This window comes from Abramis brama, assembly GCF_963993115.1.
Source record: "Abramis brama genome assembly, chromosome: 22".
Lineage (NCBI taxonomy): Eukaryota > Metazoa > Chordata > Actinopteri > Cypriniformes > Leuciscidae > Abramis > Abramis brama.
Genome location: NC_139984.1, coordinates 32,708,916 through 32,726,415, shown reverse-complemented (window position 1 = coordinate 32,726,415; position 17,500 = coordinate 32,708,916). Strand labels below are relative to the sequence as shown.

The 17,500-nt window shown below is 35.6% G+C and overlaps 2 protein-coding genes across 3 annotated transcripts in view; one reads left to right on the top strand and one right to left on the bottom strand.

The window, feature by feature from the left end:
• The first annotated feature begins 785 nt into the window (after positions 1–785).
• LOC311072906 (uncharacterized protein) lies at positions 786–14,859 on the top strand. The gene is made up of 15 exons (XM_084098263.1): positions 786–1,107; positions 2,861–2,900; positions 4,848–4,888; positions 5,005–5,047; positions 6,426–6,558; positions 6,650–6,812; positions 7,450–8,589; positions 9,327–9,394; positions 9,511–9,566; positions 9,646–9,823; positions 11,890–11,970; positions 12,060–12,229; positions 12,482–12,687; positions 13,453–13,520; positions 14,514–14,859. Exons 1-15 carry the CDS (start codon positions 1,038–1,040, stop codon positions 14,628–14,630), a joined length of 2,574 nt encoding a protein of 857 aa, XP_083954389.1. The 5' UTR covers positions 786–1,037; the 3' UTR covers positions 14,631–14,859.
• A 405-nt stretch (positions 14,860–15,264) lies between these two features.
• Positions 15,265–17,500, bottom strand: part of LOC311072907 (serine/threonine-protein kinase DCLK2) — a 16,201-nt gene continuing 13,965 nt past the window's right edge. Inside the window, exons 13-16 of one of the 2 annotated variants that reach the window (XM_084098264.1) lie at positions 17,382–17,462; positions 17,204–17,296; positions 17,106–17,121; positions 15,265–17,007 (exon numbers count right to left, since the gene is read on the bottom strand). In XM_084098264.1, the coding sequence (XP_083954390.1) occupies positions 16,967–17,007; positions 17,106–17,121; positions 17,204–17,296; positions 17,382–17,462 (231 nt within the window). In that variant the 3' untranslated portion in view covers positions 15,265–16,966. Of the gene's footprint in view, positions 17,008–17,105; positions 17,122–17,192; positions 17,297–17,381; positions 17,463–17,500 lie in introns of both variants that reach the window. The other variant, XM_084098265.1, reaches the window with a different exon arrangement.

The window sequence follows — 17,500 nt, the reverse complement described above, 5'->3', positions numbered from 1 at the left end:
AATTTTTTGGAAAGAAAAGTTTCGGTAACACTTTACAATAAGGCTCATTAGTTAACATTAGTGGCTATTAACTAACATTAACTAACAATGAGCAATACATTTGTTACAGTATCTATTAATGTTTGTTAATAAAAATAAAGCTGTTCATTGTTTGTTCATGTTAGTTCACAGTGCATTAACTAATGTTAACAAGATTTTAATAAAGTATTAGTAGGCTAAATGCTGAAATTAACATGAACAAAGATTAATAAATGCTGTAGAAGTGCAGTTCACTATTACTTCATGCTAACTAATTAACTAATGAACCTTAAAGTGTTGTCAAAGTTTCCATAATAATCACACTTCCGCCAGAAACGTGAATGTTTACTTATTTTACACACCTCCCAAATCCACAAATGTGCATCATCATCATCATCATCATCATCATCATGCTATATTTTCTAAATGTCATAATAATTTGTTATCAAACAAGTATTCATTACTTCAATGAGCTCATTGTTTCTGCATTAAATTATTACATTGTTTAAATTAATACATTTTATTTTAGCTAACTGTGATTTTGTATATGTACATTTCTGAAATACATAACTTAGACAGTTTCCTCTGATATCAGATCTCTGTAGATTGTAATGTGGACTCATGCACTTTCTGTAAAGCTGCTTTGAAATGATGTGCGTTGTGAAAAATGTGAAATGTGAATCATCATCATCATCATCATCATCATCAGTGATGTATTGTGTTGGAGTGATTGTTCGTCTTTGGCTCCTCCCCTTTTCTTTCACATAGACAGAAGAACTTCCTGTTGACGCTCGTGCGTCCTGACAATAGATTCTGATAGACCAGTCCGAGTTTACATAGAAAAACAGAAACTATTTCACATGACAGCATCAAACTAAACGCTCATCTGAGAGGAGAAACCTCGCGTCCGCTGGATTCAGAGTTTGATCACAGTTGGAGCGAGTTTCCGAGGAGGAGGAATGCCGTTCAGATCTTTGTCTTGGTGTTTTAGACTGTAAATAAACCGTGTTTCTCCCGGTATGGCGGAGGCTAGAGCTGACGAGGACGAGGAGCGAATGCGCGAGCCCCGCGGCGCGAGACGGAGCGCAGGTACGCGCGAGCCAACAAACTTTAATTGTTTTATTTTTTTAAAAACATTTTTATTAAATGGTTGAAGGAAAAAAAAAAAAACATTAACAACAATTATCGTCATTGTCATAACATAGCCTAACGCAACGAACAATACAGTTGTCAACTATACACACACTCAGAGCGGGCAGTTGACGTAACATTCAACAACAAAACTGTAGGTTAAATAAATGTGTGTTTCAGGTTACGTGCCACTTCTTTTTCTTTTTCTTTCGTTAAATTCAGGTTTTCACCGCTTCTCTAGTTCATTTTAATTGTGCTGTGGTGATAAAACTTGTTTTATCTGTGAATATTCCATGGTTTGATTATTAAAATGAGCTCATAAAAACGCATAATCATAAATATTTTCAAATATAAAAATAGGCTATATATATATATATATATAAATGTCTGTGTGTGTGTGTATGTATATATATATATATATATATATATATATATATATATATATATATATATATATATGTGTGTGTGTGTGTGTGTATACACAGTAGTCAACATTTGAAGTGAATCAAAAGATATACATGAATTTTACATATATATATACATACAATATATACAACCGTTCTTGTCTTAGGACAACTTTTATGAACTTTTTCCACTTCACTAATGTGTATATATATATATGTGTGTGTGTGTGTGTGTTTGTTTGTGTAATGAAGGTTTATTTATCTGTGTAATGAAGGTTTATTTATCTGTAGGCTGAATGTTGTTTCCTATTTACTCAGTATGAAATATGAATCTGCTTTGTCCTGGGTGGAAACTAACATATGAATATTAGTTTCACTCTAGTAGCTCAACTTTATTGCTTCTGGGGAATTTCTGAACTGTATGTGAAATGACAAGAAAGATGTGCGATTCAACCCTCGGTATTCATGACATTTAAATATATTTTTGAACTTAAACCGAGAGTTATAGTTTCAGCAGTAATGTTTTTACTTATGTAATGTATTAATTGGAGAAAGCAGCAGCCAAACCTGCAGAGTCATGTGACTCGAGCTCCTCACGTGATCGTTAAATATCCACTAGAGTAATTATGTGGTTTCTCTTTTTCTCTGTCTCTGGATTGTTGTAAATCACAGCTGTAGTTTCTTAGACAAAAGCTCAGTGAGTTTCTCTCGCAGTAGTTCATGTCAGGATCCTGGCAGTGTGAAGGAACTGACTGTAATAGATAGACTGAGAAATATGTGTGTGTGTGTGTGTGTGTAGGCCTATAGACAGAGATATATTCAAGTTTTCTTTACAAAATAAAAAAACTTTTTAGGGTTTTAATAGTCAGTAACTGCTAGAAAATCTGTGGTGTAACTCCATGACATACATTTATGGTGCAAAACATTAGTCATTTGATTATAATTTCCATACTGATGATTTCCATACTCTTAATAAGTCATTCTGGCAATTTGGACAAAACATTTCTATTTATGCATTTGCCAGACGCTTTTGTCCAAAGCGACTCACATTGAATTCACGGTAAACATTAGGTTTTGAATCAGTTGTCACTGATAGTGTGTTAAAGGGATAGTTCACATAAATCTGAAACCTCTGCCATCATTTACTCACCCTCGTGTCATTTCTGTGTGAACTTACCCTTTAAATCTGCTGTTGTCACTGTTGAAGACTGTTATTTATGAACACAAACACAGGCTGTGTGATTTAATGATGCGTTCTGACGTGTGTGTGTGTGTGTGTGTGTGTGTGTGTGTGTGCGCTCTTGCAGAACATTCAGACAGAAACAAACCGGATCAGCACCACTCCAGGTAAGACCAAAGTGTAAAAGATTCGTTTTTGATCGAGTGGCTGAGGAAATTATATTATATTTTGTTTTAATTTTAATTTAGTTTTGTTTGTTTTAATTTGTATATACTAATTAAAAAGCCTATTTTTAGAATCTTTAATTTGTTTTTATTTTTTTGAGAATGTAGTACGTTTTAAGTCTTTAAATTACTTTTTATTTTTAAATGACAGTAATGAGAATTACTAAAAACAAGTAAACCAAAAATTCTGGATTTATTTTAATTTAAAATTACAATTTGCGTGGAAAATGTACTACATTGTTTTGAAAATATTGTCACAATGCAAACATTCATAATTATGGAACCTTGTTTCCACCACTAAATAAAAAAGGCAATTCCGACTGTATTTCTTGCAATTCCGACTGTATTTCTTACATTTACATTTAGTCATTTAGCAGACGCTTTTATCCAAAGCGACTTACAAATTAGGACTAAATTAAGCGAGTCAATTTAGTCGGTATTTCTTGCAATTTCGACTTTATTTCTCACAATTCTGACTTTATTTCTTGCAGTTCTGAAATTATTCCTCACAATTCTGACTGTATTTCTCTCAATTTAGACTTTATTCCTCGCAATTCCAACTGTATTTCTCGCAATTCCAGCTTTATTCCTCGCAATTCTGACCTTATTTCTCTCAATTTGACTGTATTTCTCTCAATTTGACTGTATTTCTCTCAATTCCGACTGTATTTCTCGCAATTCCGACTTTATTCCTCGCAATTTTGACTTATTTCTCTCAATTCCAAATTTATTCCTCTCAATTCCGATTTTATTTCTTGCAATTCCAACTTTATTCCTCGCAATTTTGACTTTATTCCTCGCAATTTTGACTTGTTTCTCTCAATTCCAAATTTATTCCTCGCAATTCCGACTTTATTCCTCGCAATTCCGACTTTATTCCTCGCAATTCCGACTTTATTTCTCGCAATTCCGACATTATTCCTCGCAATTCTGACTTTATTTCTCTCAATTCCAAATTTATTCCTTGCAATTCCGACTTTATTCTTCGCAATTCCGACTTCAATTCCGTCTTTCTCACAATTCCAACTTTATTTATCTCAAATCCGACTTTATTCCTTGCAATTCTAACTTTATGCCTCGCAATTTTAACTTTATTCCTCGCAATTCCGACTTTATTCCTCGCAATTCCGTCTCTCACAATTTTGACTTTCTCGCAATTCCGAATAATTTTTTCTGCAATTCTGACTCTTTCTCGCAATTGTGAGATATAATGTTGGAATTGCAAGGAAAACAAAGTCAGAATTGTGAGATAAAAAGTCGCAATTACCTTTTTTATTTTTTATTCCGTGGTGTAAACAAGCTTCCATCCATAATGATCTTGGTTTCCTTCGTTTTATTGATACAAAAACCTTTTTTTCCTCTCGATTTGGGGTGAAATGTGACCTGAACCTGTGTTAGTGAGACTCTCTGCAGAGTTCAGCAAGTCAGAAACCTGTTCATTTCTGATCAGAGCTTCATCCGACGGCGGTGAAGCTTTCCATTCATGTCTGAACATGTAAATGCGATAAGAACAGCAAACTCAGCACTAGTTCCTCCAACTCAGAACTGGAAAAACCTGTTATGTTACAGCAGGGAAAAACCATTAACTCTTTTCCTCTATATTCTCCAGAGCATAATATGATTGTCACATCAAACGAAACTCATGCACATGTGTACAGGAATAACGCCACATTTTTGGCTTTGTTTTGTGACAAATTTTGGCTTATTTCTGCATGTGTTAATTTACCATGTGTTTGATGAAAGTCAGTTTGGGTGTGGTGTGGTTTGTGTTGTGTAACTGTGAAATGTGTTTCCAGTCATGTAACTGGAAAACTGTCAGGAAAACTGGCCTACAGTTCCTGAATAAATGGAAAAACACACTGAGTCCTTTTGTTTCTCTCGCTTTCCCAGCCAAGGCCCTCTGTCCTCCATCAGAGCTGTCATCAAACGCAGTGAGTAGTGTGTTTTTGTCCTGCACAGCTTGATTTGGTGTGTTGTGTATGTTCTGTCAGATGTTTGCATGTGAGTTTGGTTTTTGTGCTTGTGTTTTTTGTTGGAAACTGCGCAGCATCGAGAACGAGCTCTCAAAGTGACCATCTGCGGGAACGGAGGTCAGTTGCTCTTTCTTTCTCTCTGTGTTTATTTAGGTGTTTTCCAACATGACCTTTGCCTTGATTTTGACCTTTCCTTTAATAATCCCTCTGATATCTGACCGCAAGCTCTTTGCTGGCACTTTTGTCTCATTTGTTAACAAATACAGTTGATTTATTTGGGGCAAAAATTGTTGGTTGTGCTGGAATTGATGCCACACCTGAATTTTGAAATTTATTTTAATTTTTGAAATGTTTGTTGATTGTTAAACAAAGTGCAATATTATTTTAAGACGGATTTTGGAAAAAGAATAAAAAACAAAATTGTCTATACATAAATATACGAAATAATGAATGGGCAAAGTTCTATAATTTTTTCATGATTGTATAAAATCACAATAAATTGTTTCAATAAATTGAAATAAATTAATTATTAACTAAAATAAAGTGAAATTAAATATTACATAATTAACCTTATTTTATTTCAGCTGGTTGCCAAAGCAACCTTCATCAAAGTTTAACTTGATGTACTAACTAAAACTGAAAAAATAATAATAACAAAAACTCAACATATTTAAAAAAAAAAAAAAAAAGAAGAAGAAGAAAAAAGAAGACTAAAACACACAACTAAATTACTAAAAATGTAACTACAATTAAAAAGGAAAATATAAAAATAAAAACTAATTCAAAATACGAACAAAAAACTTTTATATGAACTTTTATGATGGATAGATGCACTTTTATAATGATAGATGCACTTTTATGATGGACAGATGCACTTTTATGATGGATAGATGCACTTTTATGATGATAGATGCACTTTTATGATGGACAGATGCACTTTTATAATGATAGATGCACTTTTATGATGGACAGATGCACTTTTATAATGATAGATGCACTTTTATGATGGACAGATGCACTTTTATGATGGACAGATGCACTTTTATGATGGATAGATGCACTTTTATGATGGATAGATGCACTTTTATAATGATAGATGCACTTTTATGACGGATAGATGCACTTTTATGATGGATAGATGCACTTTTATGATGGACAGATGCACTTTTATGATGGATAGATGCACTTTTATAATGATAGATGCACTTTTATGATGGATAGATGCATTTTTATGGACTTCAAAACAGAAACAGCCACTGCCATTATAAAGCTTGGAAGAGCCAGGACATTTTTTTTAAATAACTCAGATTGTATTCGTCTGAAAGAAGAATGTCATATACACCTAGGATGACTTGAGGGAGAGTAAATCATAATTTTCCTTTTTGGGTGAACTATTCCTTTAACTAGCTGTTTGTAGTTAAGCAGGGAATCAGAGTGAGGAAGGTACAGCGGTGATGTTATATAATAAACTTTGTTACTGATTGTCGTCCCGCAGACGTCCAGAAATCACCATCCTCTCTGCTGAACCGCTGCCGTCCAACACGTGGTTCCCAGGGGCTTCTGGGGCGTTTCCCCCGGCCCCGCCCCCAGCCCCGCCCACATGGGCTGCTGCCGCGGCAACAGTGCAGGTGGGAGGAGCTTGAGGATGCGTGTGTAGAACCTGTCATTTATTTATTTATTTGATTGGTTGATTGACTGATTGGTGCTCCTCCTCCCCAGCTCCCGCCTCCTTCATATGAGCAAGTGATCCGAGAAAAGAGCCGAGAACAGAATATTCCCCCTTCGTCTTCGTCGTCTTCATCTTCTCGTCTCTCTACCTGCACCATCGCCACACAGACGGACACACACTCCCCCGGCCCACGATCCTCCGCTGCTCGTCCAGGTGAGGTCCTAACTACACGCGAACACGCAATCTTTTCCATGATAATCAGAGTGTTTGTCCTAACCAGCCGCGACGGCGACATGCGATGATTCTATTTTAGAAACGGTTTCTATCTCTGCGACGTCGCGCTGGAACAACAACAGAAAGTATGATAATCTCAGGTACTGTTTATGTGCTTTATGTGATGTTAAAAGCATCTGTGTGAGTTTGAATATCATTTTGTGTGTCTTTTATAGCCGTACTGAAAGCAACTCACCTTAGATCTTCAAAATAAATAAAAGTAAACAAGCGTTTCAAACTGTCAACTCATTGTTCGGAGACAAGTGTATTTTATGACAACGATTGTTTCAGTAACTCAGTATGTATTTTTAATAATGTTAAAATGGTGTAATATTCATGAATGTGATTATGTACTCATCTATTTCGTTGCAAGTGCCGGGAGCTTGCCGAGAGAGCCCGCCCACACGCTCTTCTGATTGGCTGTGATTTTTTCCGCGTCCCATAGTCGCGTCTAGTGTGGACAGACAAATTATTCGTCGCTGGAATCTAAACTCAGCGTGTCTGGTTAAGACACGGTGTCAGGCTGCATTTGCAGAAAAGTATTTGTGTGTTATAGAAATGTGTCTTTTTCTTGCAGTTCACAAACCCCCCAAACCCCCGCGCCCCTCGTTGCCTCTCAAACACACGTCTGACCCGGGCCGGTCCAACCCGAAGCCTCAAGACGCTCAGCACGAGCAGTGTGGCGTTCAGACGGACTTCGATGACATCACCGGTGACATCAGCCCCATAGGCCCCGCCCCCACCACCAAGTTTTCCACCCAGAGCGACCTTGATGACATCATCGGTGACATCAGTTACATAGGCCCCGCCCCCACCACCAAGTTTTCCACCCAGAGTGACCTTGATGACATCACCGGTGACATCAGCCCCATAGGTCCCGCCCCCACCGCCAAGTTTTCTACCCAGAGTGATCTCAATGACATCACCGGTGACATCAGCCCCATAGGTCCCGCCCCCACCGCCAAGTTTTCTACCCAGAGCGACCTCGATGACATCACCGGTGACATCAGCCCCATAGGCTCCACCCCCTCCACCAAGACTTTCACCCAGAGCAACTTCGATTTCCCAGTCGAACCAATGAAAGAGTCGTCGAGGGCTCGTCCCAGACCTCGACCGCGCTCCGCAGCCGTCCTACAACCCGTCGTTCTGGACCAGCCAGTCACGAGGGAGGTCAAAGTTCAGACTCTAGTGCGTCTGAAGGACGACGGGGCCGACAGCGTGTTCGCTGGGTTCGACGACTCTCCGTCGAACATCTCCAGCAAATACCTGCAAGACTTGCTGGAGGTGTTCGGCTCGGACGAAGCGCATGGAGAAAGTCAAGAAAGCAAAGCGAGTGATGTAGAAGATGAGAAAAATGCGGCTGCTTGCTCTGTCATAACACCTGAACCGTTAGAACCATTAGAACCGTTAAAAAGACCACAACCACGGCCTAGAACTCAGAAATCCAAACCCCAACTCGCCCCAAAACCATCAGTCTTTGATGTTTTTGACACTACCGTTGAGCAAAACCCATCCAAACCCCTGAGTCCACCAGTACCAGCACCCAGACCCCTCCTGAACAAACTCCAGAGTCCGTCAGAGTCGTGTTCATCCACCAAACCTTCACCTGCCACCCGACCTGCCAGTTCATCTCAGAGGAGAAACTCAGAAGATCAAGCTATAAACACTCCAGTCAAGACGACACCTGTGATGCCGACCGACAGGAACGTCGGAAAACGTGAGTGTTTATGTGACCGGTATGTTGCTGGATCTCTAATTCACTTGCTACTAGGGGTGGCATTTTTATTATAAAAATGGGCGATTTGCATGCAACGAAAGTTTGCTGTGCTTGTTTATAGGGCTTGTGATAATATATCGATATTACTATAAAATAATAACAAACAAATAATTAAATAATTACCATAATAAACAAAATAAGAAATATTATTATTATATTAGATATATTATTATAATATTAGATATATTATTCCTGTAATATTTCACTATAAAATAAAACTAGTATTTAAGAAAAATGCAATAATAAATAATAGTAATATAATAACGATAAATAATAGATATAATATAATAAAATATTATAAAATGTACAAATATATAAACAAAATATAAAAATAATAGTAATAATATTGTATTTTACAGTACTGTAAAATTACAATAATATTTATGGCTTTGTTTTATTTGTTTGTTTTTATTTATTTAACGGGGACAGATTTAGCTAAAGAGCACAATTTCATCTGCATGTTAAAAGAATAAAACTACCAAGATTGTAATTATCAATCATCATTTTTAAATGCCCGTTATAAATCAAAAATCTTTCAAAGATTTGATGTGGTGAAGCTCATAAAGTTGTAAAATCCAGTATCAAGTTCATCTGCCTGTTGCTTGTAAACACAACTTTATTCCTGGTGGATATTATGGGTGTATTTTGAGGTGTATTTTTAATGTGTTTAAATCCAGGTCCATCAGTTCCCAAACACTCCCGGCCGCCTCCACCTGTGCTCAGGAATATGGCGTCCCCCTCACAGGTGATGTTATATTTGTTTATAACCCACCCTTATGAGGAAGTTTACATATTAGCATGAGCATTTCTGAAGTGTTTGATGTTGATGATGATGATGATGATGATGATGTGTGTATTCAGGCCGCTGTGGATGTTTCCAGAGCCGCCAACGCCTCAGTTCCTCCTCTGCCTCCGAGGTACCGCAGCGTTATTCCTCCAGAATGAGGCGTCTGGTTTGTTTTGTCCCATCTGTCATTCTCTCTGTTTGTGTCTCAGACCCAGTGGTGGAAGACTCCTCCCCCTTCGCCCTCCTCCAGTCAAAGTGGCCAAACCTGCAGGCTCCGCCTCCTGCCCTGCTGTGACCAATCAGCTACCAAGCAGCAGAGCTCCAAAGAGAGCCCCGCCCCTCCCTCCCCGACCAAAACCAGGACATCCGCTATATAAGCGCTATTCTGTGAGTGTTTTTAGAGTGTTTGAGAAGAACTCCAGGTCATTCTTATCCTCTATGACTTTCTTTGTTCTGCAGAAAACAAATTGAGATCACTGGCAGAATGTACAAGCTGCTGTTTTCCATACAATGAAAGATTGAAATGATTGTGGCCGTGCACTTTATTCCAAGTCTTCTGAAGCAATGTTTTTAATAAAGATGAAATAAAATAAAATAAAATAAAATATACATTTTAGATGGAAAAACTTTGGCCTTGGCAACTAACTGAAAGAAATCAGTTTAAGTTTAAGCACTAAAATTACTTGAATTAAAACCGAGATAAACACAAATTAAAGCCATAAAGTAATCAAAATAACAGAAAATTATTAAGATGTAAAATAAAATGAAAACCAAAAATATAAAAATAAAAGCTAATTCACAATATAAATAAATGCTATAATAGTATATAAATAATACTAAAATGTCGCTGTTATTTGATGTTATGTGTGTATTAAAGGCAAAACACTACCCATGTTTTTCATGCACAATTTTAAGATTTTGGGCTATTTTGTTTCCATAACTTGGTCTTCTTCCAGATTAGTGGAAAGAAAACATCCAAAATACAAATGTTAGTGTTTATTTTATTGCACTTTATCGATTTGTGTTTATAGATTTTTATTACGATACATATCTTTAAAGAGTTTGTCCTCCACTTCAGCTGCAGTTACAAACACCAAAATTTACAGGTTTATTCCTGTCTATATTCTGAAGGTTTTTACTGAGGGGTTTGTTCATATATCATTCACACTGATTTATATAACATTTTATTTCTAAAACATTTTTTCTTGTCTGTTTCACAGTATTTTCGGATTTATGCAGTGATAAAAAGAGATATTCAAAATCCCCTCAGTAAAAACATTTAACTCTAATATGTCAACAAAATCAAACAAGAATTTTGAACCTGGTTTTGTCCAATGTTCAGATTTATGTTATGCAAATATATGCAAATAAGTGCATGTTTAATTGGATAATGCATCATTCACAAATTTAAACTTATAATACAAAACAATTGTCTTAATTTAAATCCAAAATACAAATGTTAGTGTTTATTTTATTGCACTTTATCAATTTGCGTCTATAGATTTTGATTACGCTACATATCTTTAAAGAGTTTGTCCTCCACTTCAGCTGCAGTTACAAACACCAAAATTTACAGTTTTATTCCTGTCTATATTCTGAAGGTTTTTACTGAAGGGTTTGTTCATATATCACTCACACTGATTTATATAACATTTTATTTCTAAAACATTCTTTTTTTTTTCTTGTCTCTTTCACAGTATTTTCTGATTTATGCAGTGATAAAAAGAGATATTCAAAATCCCCTCAGTAAAAACATTTAACTCTAATATGTCAACAAAATCAAAGAAGAATTTTGAACCTGGTTTTGTCCAATGTTCATATTTATGTTATGCAAATATATGCAAATAAGTACATATTTAATTGGATAATGCCTCATTCTTATAATACAAAACAATTGTCTTAATTTACTGTGATTAATCTACTGGGGGGAATTATGGCGATATGTATTGGTTAACATTTAGTCGTGTCTTGCCTTAACTGGTAATCTTTCTCCTAGCCGCGGCTCTCAAATGTCACTCATGCTCGTTCAATTAAAAAATGATGCCTTTAGACAGGCTTTGGCCAATCGTCTTTGGTTCTCACATGTCATGGTTGAATTGCAGGTTGTTTATGCTCCAATTTAAAAAACACATCGGCATGTATGATGTTCAGTGAATTAGGTCTGTCCCTAACGCATCATGTCACTCCAGAAGACTTGGAATATAGTGAACAAGTCATGATAACGCCTGTGTGCTTATTGGGAATTTGACTGTATAAATCACCGTCGACTTTCAGTTCACACATTATATCTAACATTAAATCTCTTTGCGCTTCACAGAAGAAAAAAAGTCATAAAGGTGAGAAAATGATGACTGAATGTTCATTTAAATATATTTAAAGAAGGAAGTCTGTAAATAAAACAGAATTGTCAAACACTGTGTAAATATGATGTTGTTTATGTGTTTGTGCACTAGAGCAAAGTTCTTCAAGCAGAAACAGAGGAGGAGAATATCAGCAAAAAGCAAGAGGAACCATCGGAGGAACCATCTTTCCATGTCAGTGCACACACACACACACACACACACACACACACACACACACACACACATCCTGTTTTTATATCCTGAAATATCTTCTGCTTCAGGAAGAGGAGCAGCTGATTGTCCTCGATGATACAGACATCCCAGAAACACAGATGAATACACTCCATGACCTCTGCCCCTCAGAGGTCAAAGGTCAAGATGTGACTGTCGGTGGGGTTCAGCTGGAACACACGCCCTCAGAGCAGCAGATCCAACAAAACATGCAAAACAGGTGAAACATGACGAGAAATAAAAACATTACAATGGATTATAATTTAAAATGAAAAATAATATCTTGTATTTTTTAATTAAAGATTTAATGAATACTGTCAGCTTATTAGAATGATTTCTGAAAGATCTAAGATATATATATCTTCGATCTTTCAGAAATCATTCTAATAAGCTGATTTGCTGCTATCTTAACTATAAAAAATAAAGTAAACATGCACAATTCCTGTATCAGTTTCTCTCTTCCTCTTTCCAGGTTTGTTGTGGCCCGTTTTGCATTTGAGGGGGAGGAGGGTGAGCTGACATTCACTGAAGGTGATGTCATCACTCTTGTGGAATGTGTAAATGAGGAGTGGGGGCGTGGCATTCTGAACGGACGAATGGGAATCTTCCCTCTCAGTTTCATCCAGGCTAAAGAGGAAACTGACGTGTTGCCAGGGAAACCGGTTCTGGAATCTCCTGGTAAATAAACATTCTTCATCTGAATATTTATCAACCATGGACCAATCAGGAGTGAGTTTGACAGAAACTGTGGCCTATATTGAAAGCCAACATTTATTTTTATCATGGCTGATATTGTCAGTCTACAATGTAATGTTTTTAATCATAAATTCACTGTAAGTGAAAGCTTACATGTCCGACTGAAAAACAAATAACATTTTATTACTATTTGCTTCTAATATCTACTTAATCAGACCTATATGATAATAAAAAATCAGTAACACTTTACAAAAAGGTTCATTAGTTAACATTAGTTTACTACCTTAGTTAACATGAACTAAGAATGAACAATACTTCTACAGCATTTTATAATCTTAGTTAATATTAATTTCAACATTTACTAATGCATTATTAAAATCAAAGGTTGTATTTGTTAACATTAGTTAATGCACTGTGAACTAACATGAACTAACAATGAACAGCTGGATTTTTATAAACTTACATTAACTAATACAGTAACAAATGTATTGTTCATGGTTAGTTCATGTTAATTAATACATTAACTAATGTTAACTAATGAACCTTATTGAAAAGTGTTACCAAAAAATCTAATTATCACCAGTATGCTTATACTGTAGATATATCATGCATCTCTAGTGTCTGTAAGTAGTTATGACAAATATATAAAAAATGGGAAACATTTGATTGCAAATAATTATTGTAAGTAGTTATGACAAATATATAAAAATGGGAAGTATTTGATTGCAAGTGTGTGTTCTCCTGCAGGAGGGAGGAGCAGAGGACGGGCGCTGTATGAGTTCAGTCCGGAGTGTGAGGACGAGCTCTGTCTGAAGGTGTGTGAGATTCACTATTACAGACTCATTCACAATATAAAGCAATTTTATAAATCGTGATTAATTGAAGAAAACTCTTGAGAAAATACATGAAAAAAATTATAGAATCTGATGCCCAAACATTAGCTTTTCACATGTGAATAGTTAAATATTTGGGCATAATATCGTATTAATTAATTAATTAAACATAAATCAGAATCAGAATGAGCTTTATTCACCAAGTGTGCGCAAACACAAGGAATTTGTTGTGGTTTTATTTAAAATATTTATTTATTTATATTATTATTATTATTATTATTATTTTAAATATTTATATATTTAAATAATATACTTTTATTGAATGTATATAAAATATAATTTTCTTAAAATTACATGTTTATAAATAAAATGTTTACAGTAAAAATAGTACAATTACTATATATAATAAAAATATAATTATTATATAATATACATACTGTCATATATTTACATAATATATATAAAGTAATTAAAAACTAAAAAAGATATTTCAATTATTATATAATAAACACTTTCATAATATATATAATTAGAATATATATATATGTGTGTGTATGTGTGTAATAAAAATCTAATACTTTTTATGTAATGTACATTCATTTATATGATATATATTTAATGAAATATATACATATGTAAATTAGAGATCTTATAATTTGAAAAGTAAAAAATATATTTCATAAAGATATATATTTAAAATAAAAATAAAAATATATGTATATATAATTTTATATCTTAAATATTAAAAATATATATTATATTAATAATTAAACAAATATTAATTAATATTTGTATTAAATGTATATTATACAGACATGTTATATATGAAAGCTGAAATAATCTGGCATGGAAATTCATTGTTCAAAAAGACCTGAGCAGAATAAATCCATATAAATAAATAAAAAGTCATTTACACTAAGTACACAAAGATCAACAGCATTTGTAAAAAATCTGTGTGTGTGTGTGTGTGTGTAGGCAGGAGACATAGTGTGTGATTTGAAGGACATGGATGCCGAGTGGTTCTTTGGAGAATCCGGTGGGAAACGTGGCATTGTCCCTAAAAACTACATCCAAGTGTTGCTGGACCCCTGAACCCTGAACTTGTCCTGTCATGTGCCTGAGAGCGTTTCTACATTTTGCCTTATTTAGATGTAATACACTTAAAGAAGGTCAGTGACAGGATGTTAGTTAGTGAAGCGTATGGAGAGCTCCTGCATTGTACTGACTCCAGTCTGTGTGTGTGTGTGTGTGTGTGTGTGTGTGTGGCGTATGAATTTGTTTACAGAGTTTTAACCCACATTAAACTCATCCGTTACATAAACATCTGTGTTCTTTTTTTACTTCTCAGTCTTTTTGACTCTTTCTGTAGATCAAATTTCAGGATTTTTAAGAGCTGAATGTTCTTTTAATGAAGACACTTGAGCCTGCGACTAACAACGACTCAGAGTTTCAAGTCTCTACGACTTACGATTTGGTCTGCCAGATCACTTTTAGGGCAGAAAATTGATCTTTGAAAATCTTAAAAACTACAATAGAGTTTCAGCGCTGCACTTGAACCCCTAAAAATGTAGTTTCACCGTACAAAGGTAAATGAGACCTCGCCTTGACCGCTCTACGGCACATTATGGTGAAAAATGTGGATTCACACTTTAAATCGTGTTATTATTAGTCTCTGTTTTATTTCAGTCGCCGTTAACACAGAATAAAACACACAGACTCACGTCTCTGGGTTTATCAGCTACTCATGATGTATTGTTGCAATACAAAACAAAACATGAAATAAATCCATAATTAGAATAATTATGAGGAGCTCTTGGCCCCGAACAGCCACCGTACAAAAGTTAATACCAGTGATACCACAAGCGATCGTTCAGATCGACACTTCAGATCAAATTAAATTAACAATTCTTCTAAAAAAGGAGGCATTTCATGGACACACACACACACACGTTCTCATTCACTGAAGGCTGAAGATTTGGTGTAAAGCAAAGTCATAAAACTACATCAGGCTTGTAACACATTTGGTCACACAAATCAGACTTAAAGAAACATCCAGCAACACAATTCAAATATATCGTTTTCGTTCAGCTACAGACAGTCTCACACTCTCAAACGCTTTCAGGTACAAAGATGCACATGTCTGAAATGAGACTATAATGATGCATCTGAGCAGACGCCAACATCAACATGTATGTACAGAGAGAGAGAGACACAGGTAGGACACAGTGCGGTAAAAATAGAGGTCGCTGGTTTAGTTGAAGCCCTGTGTACAAACACTGACCAGAACGGGAGAAAATTATGATCTGTTAGTAATCGGTTTGGAAATTCTTCATGTAAAAATTTCAGTCTGCTTGAAAGGGTGATGAAGAGCAGAAATAACCCGATCAATATGAAAAAACTAAGCAACTAAAATTCTGAGGAAAAAAGTCTGAACTGTGAGATGTAAATGTAGAATTCCGAGGAAAAAGTAAAAATTGTGAGATGTAAATGTAGAATTCCGAGGAAAAAGTAAAAATTGTGAGATGTAAATTTAGAATTTCGGGGAAAAATGTCTGAACTGAGATGTAAATTTAGAATTCCGAGGGGAAATGTCTGAATTGTGAGATGTAAATTTAGAATTCCAAGGAAAAAGTCTGAATTGTGAGATGTAAATTTAGAATTCCGAGGGGAAATGTCTGAATTGTGAGATCTAAATTTAGAATTCCAAGGAAAAGTCAGAACTGTGAGATCTAAATTTAGAATTTCGAGGAAAAAGTAAAAATTGTGAGATGTAAATTTAGAATTCCGGGGGAAAATGTCTGAATTGTGAGATCTAAATTTAGAATTCCAAGGAAAAGTCAGAACTGTGAGATCTAAATTTAGAATTCCAAGGAAAAGTCAGAACTGTGAGATCTAAATTTAGAATTTCGAGGAAAAAGAAAAAATTGTGAGATGTAAATTTAGAATTCCAAGGAAAAGTCAGAACTGTGAGATTTAAATTTAGAATTCCGAGGAAAAAGTCTGAATTGTGAGATGAAAATTTAGAATTCCAAGGAAAAAAAATCTGAATTTAGTTTGGAATACATAAACGCACATGTAAAGGAAAATGTGAATCGTATCGTGAAGTTTAAGGTGCATATAAACAGAACTTTCAGAATGTGAAATCGGATTGGACTGAAGAAAATTAGTGCACGTGAACAAACTGCGATGGTTGCTATGCGGTTGCTAAGGTGTTCTGAGTGCCTATGGGACTTTTTTCACCTGTTTTATCCTTTAATGTTAGAAGTTTCAGCATGTCACTAACACTAAAATATGATTAATATTGATGGCAAACACAGCTGATAACAGGGCTGAAGATGCAGAGAGATGGTGTTCTGGTCTGGTCTCAGTGTAGAGGTTATTGGTGTTGGTCAGGGTTTCTTCTTCTGCGCCTCCAGAGATTTCTCAGTTTACTGCCAGCTGTGATCTACTGTGCCATTCTTTGAAGTTCCTTACAATAACATTTAAGTAACACAGTGTTAGTATCTGATACACAGTAATATATATTTTAAGGCTACAATCAGTGAGATTTTTTAGACATGATGTTACCATGGAGATGATCCACCTGTAAAAGAGAAAACGAGACAATGTTTCAGCTGAAGGTAATTATGGGATGTAGTGTGTGTGTGTGTGTGCGTGCTTTTCACCTCAGCCTCTGCTGCCGTGCTGTTGTGTGTTATTTCTGATTCAACACCGTCTTCCATCTCACACGCCATGTTGGTGTCCATCACAGCATCGTCCTGCTCACACACAAGTTCATGACAATGGGTCAGCTCTGTCTGTGTGTGTATGAGTGTATGTGATTGTGAGTGTGTGTGTTCTCACCTGCACCCAAGGGTGTTCCAGCACCTCATCAGCTGTGTAACGAGCACCAACATTCACTTGTAGCATCTTGCCAATTAAATCCTGCAAAAGACATTTAACCAATCAGCTGCTTCGACTGA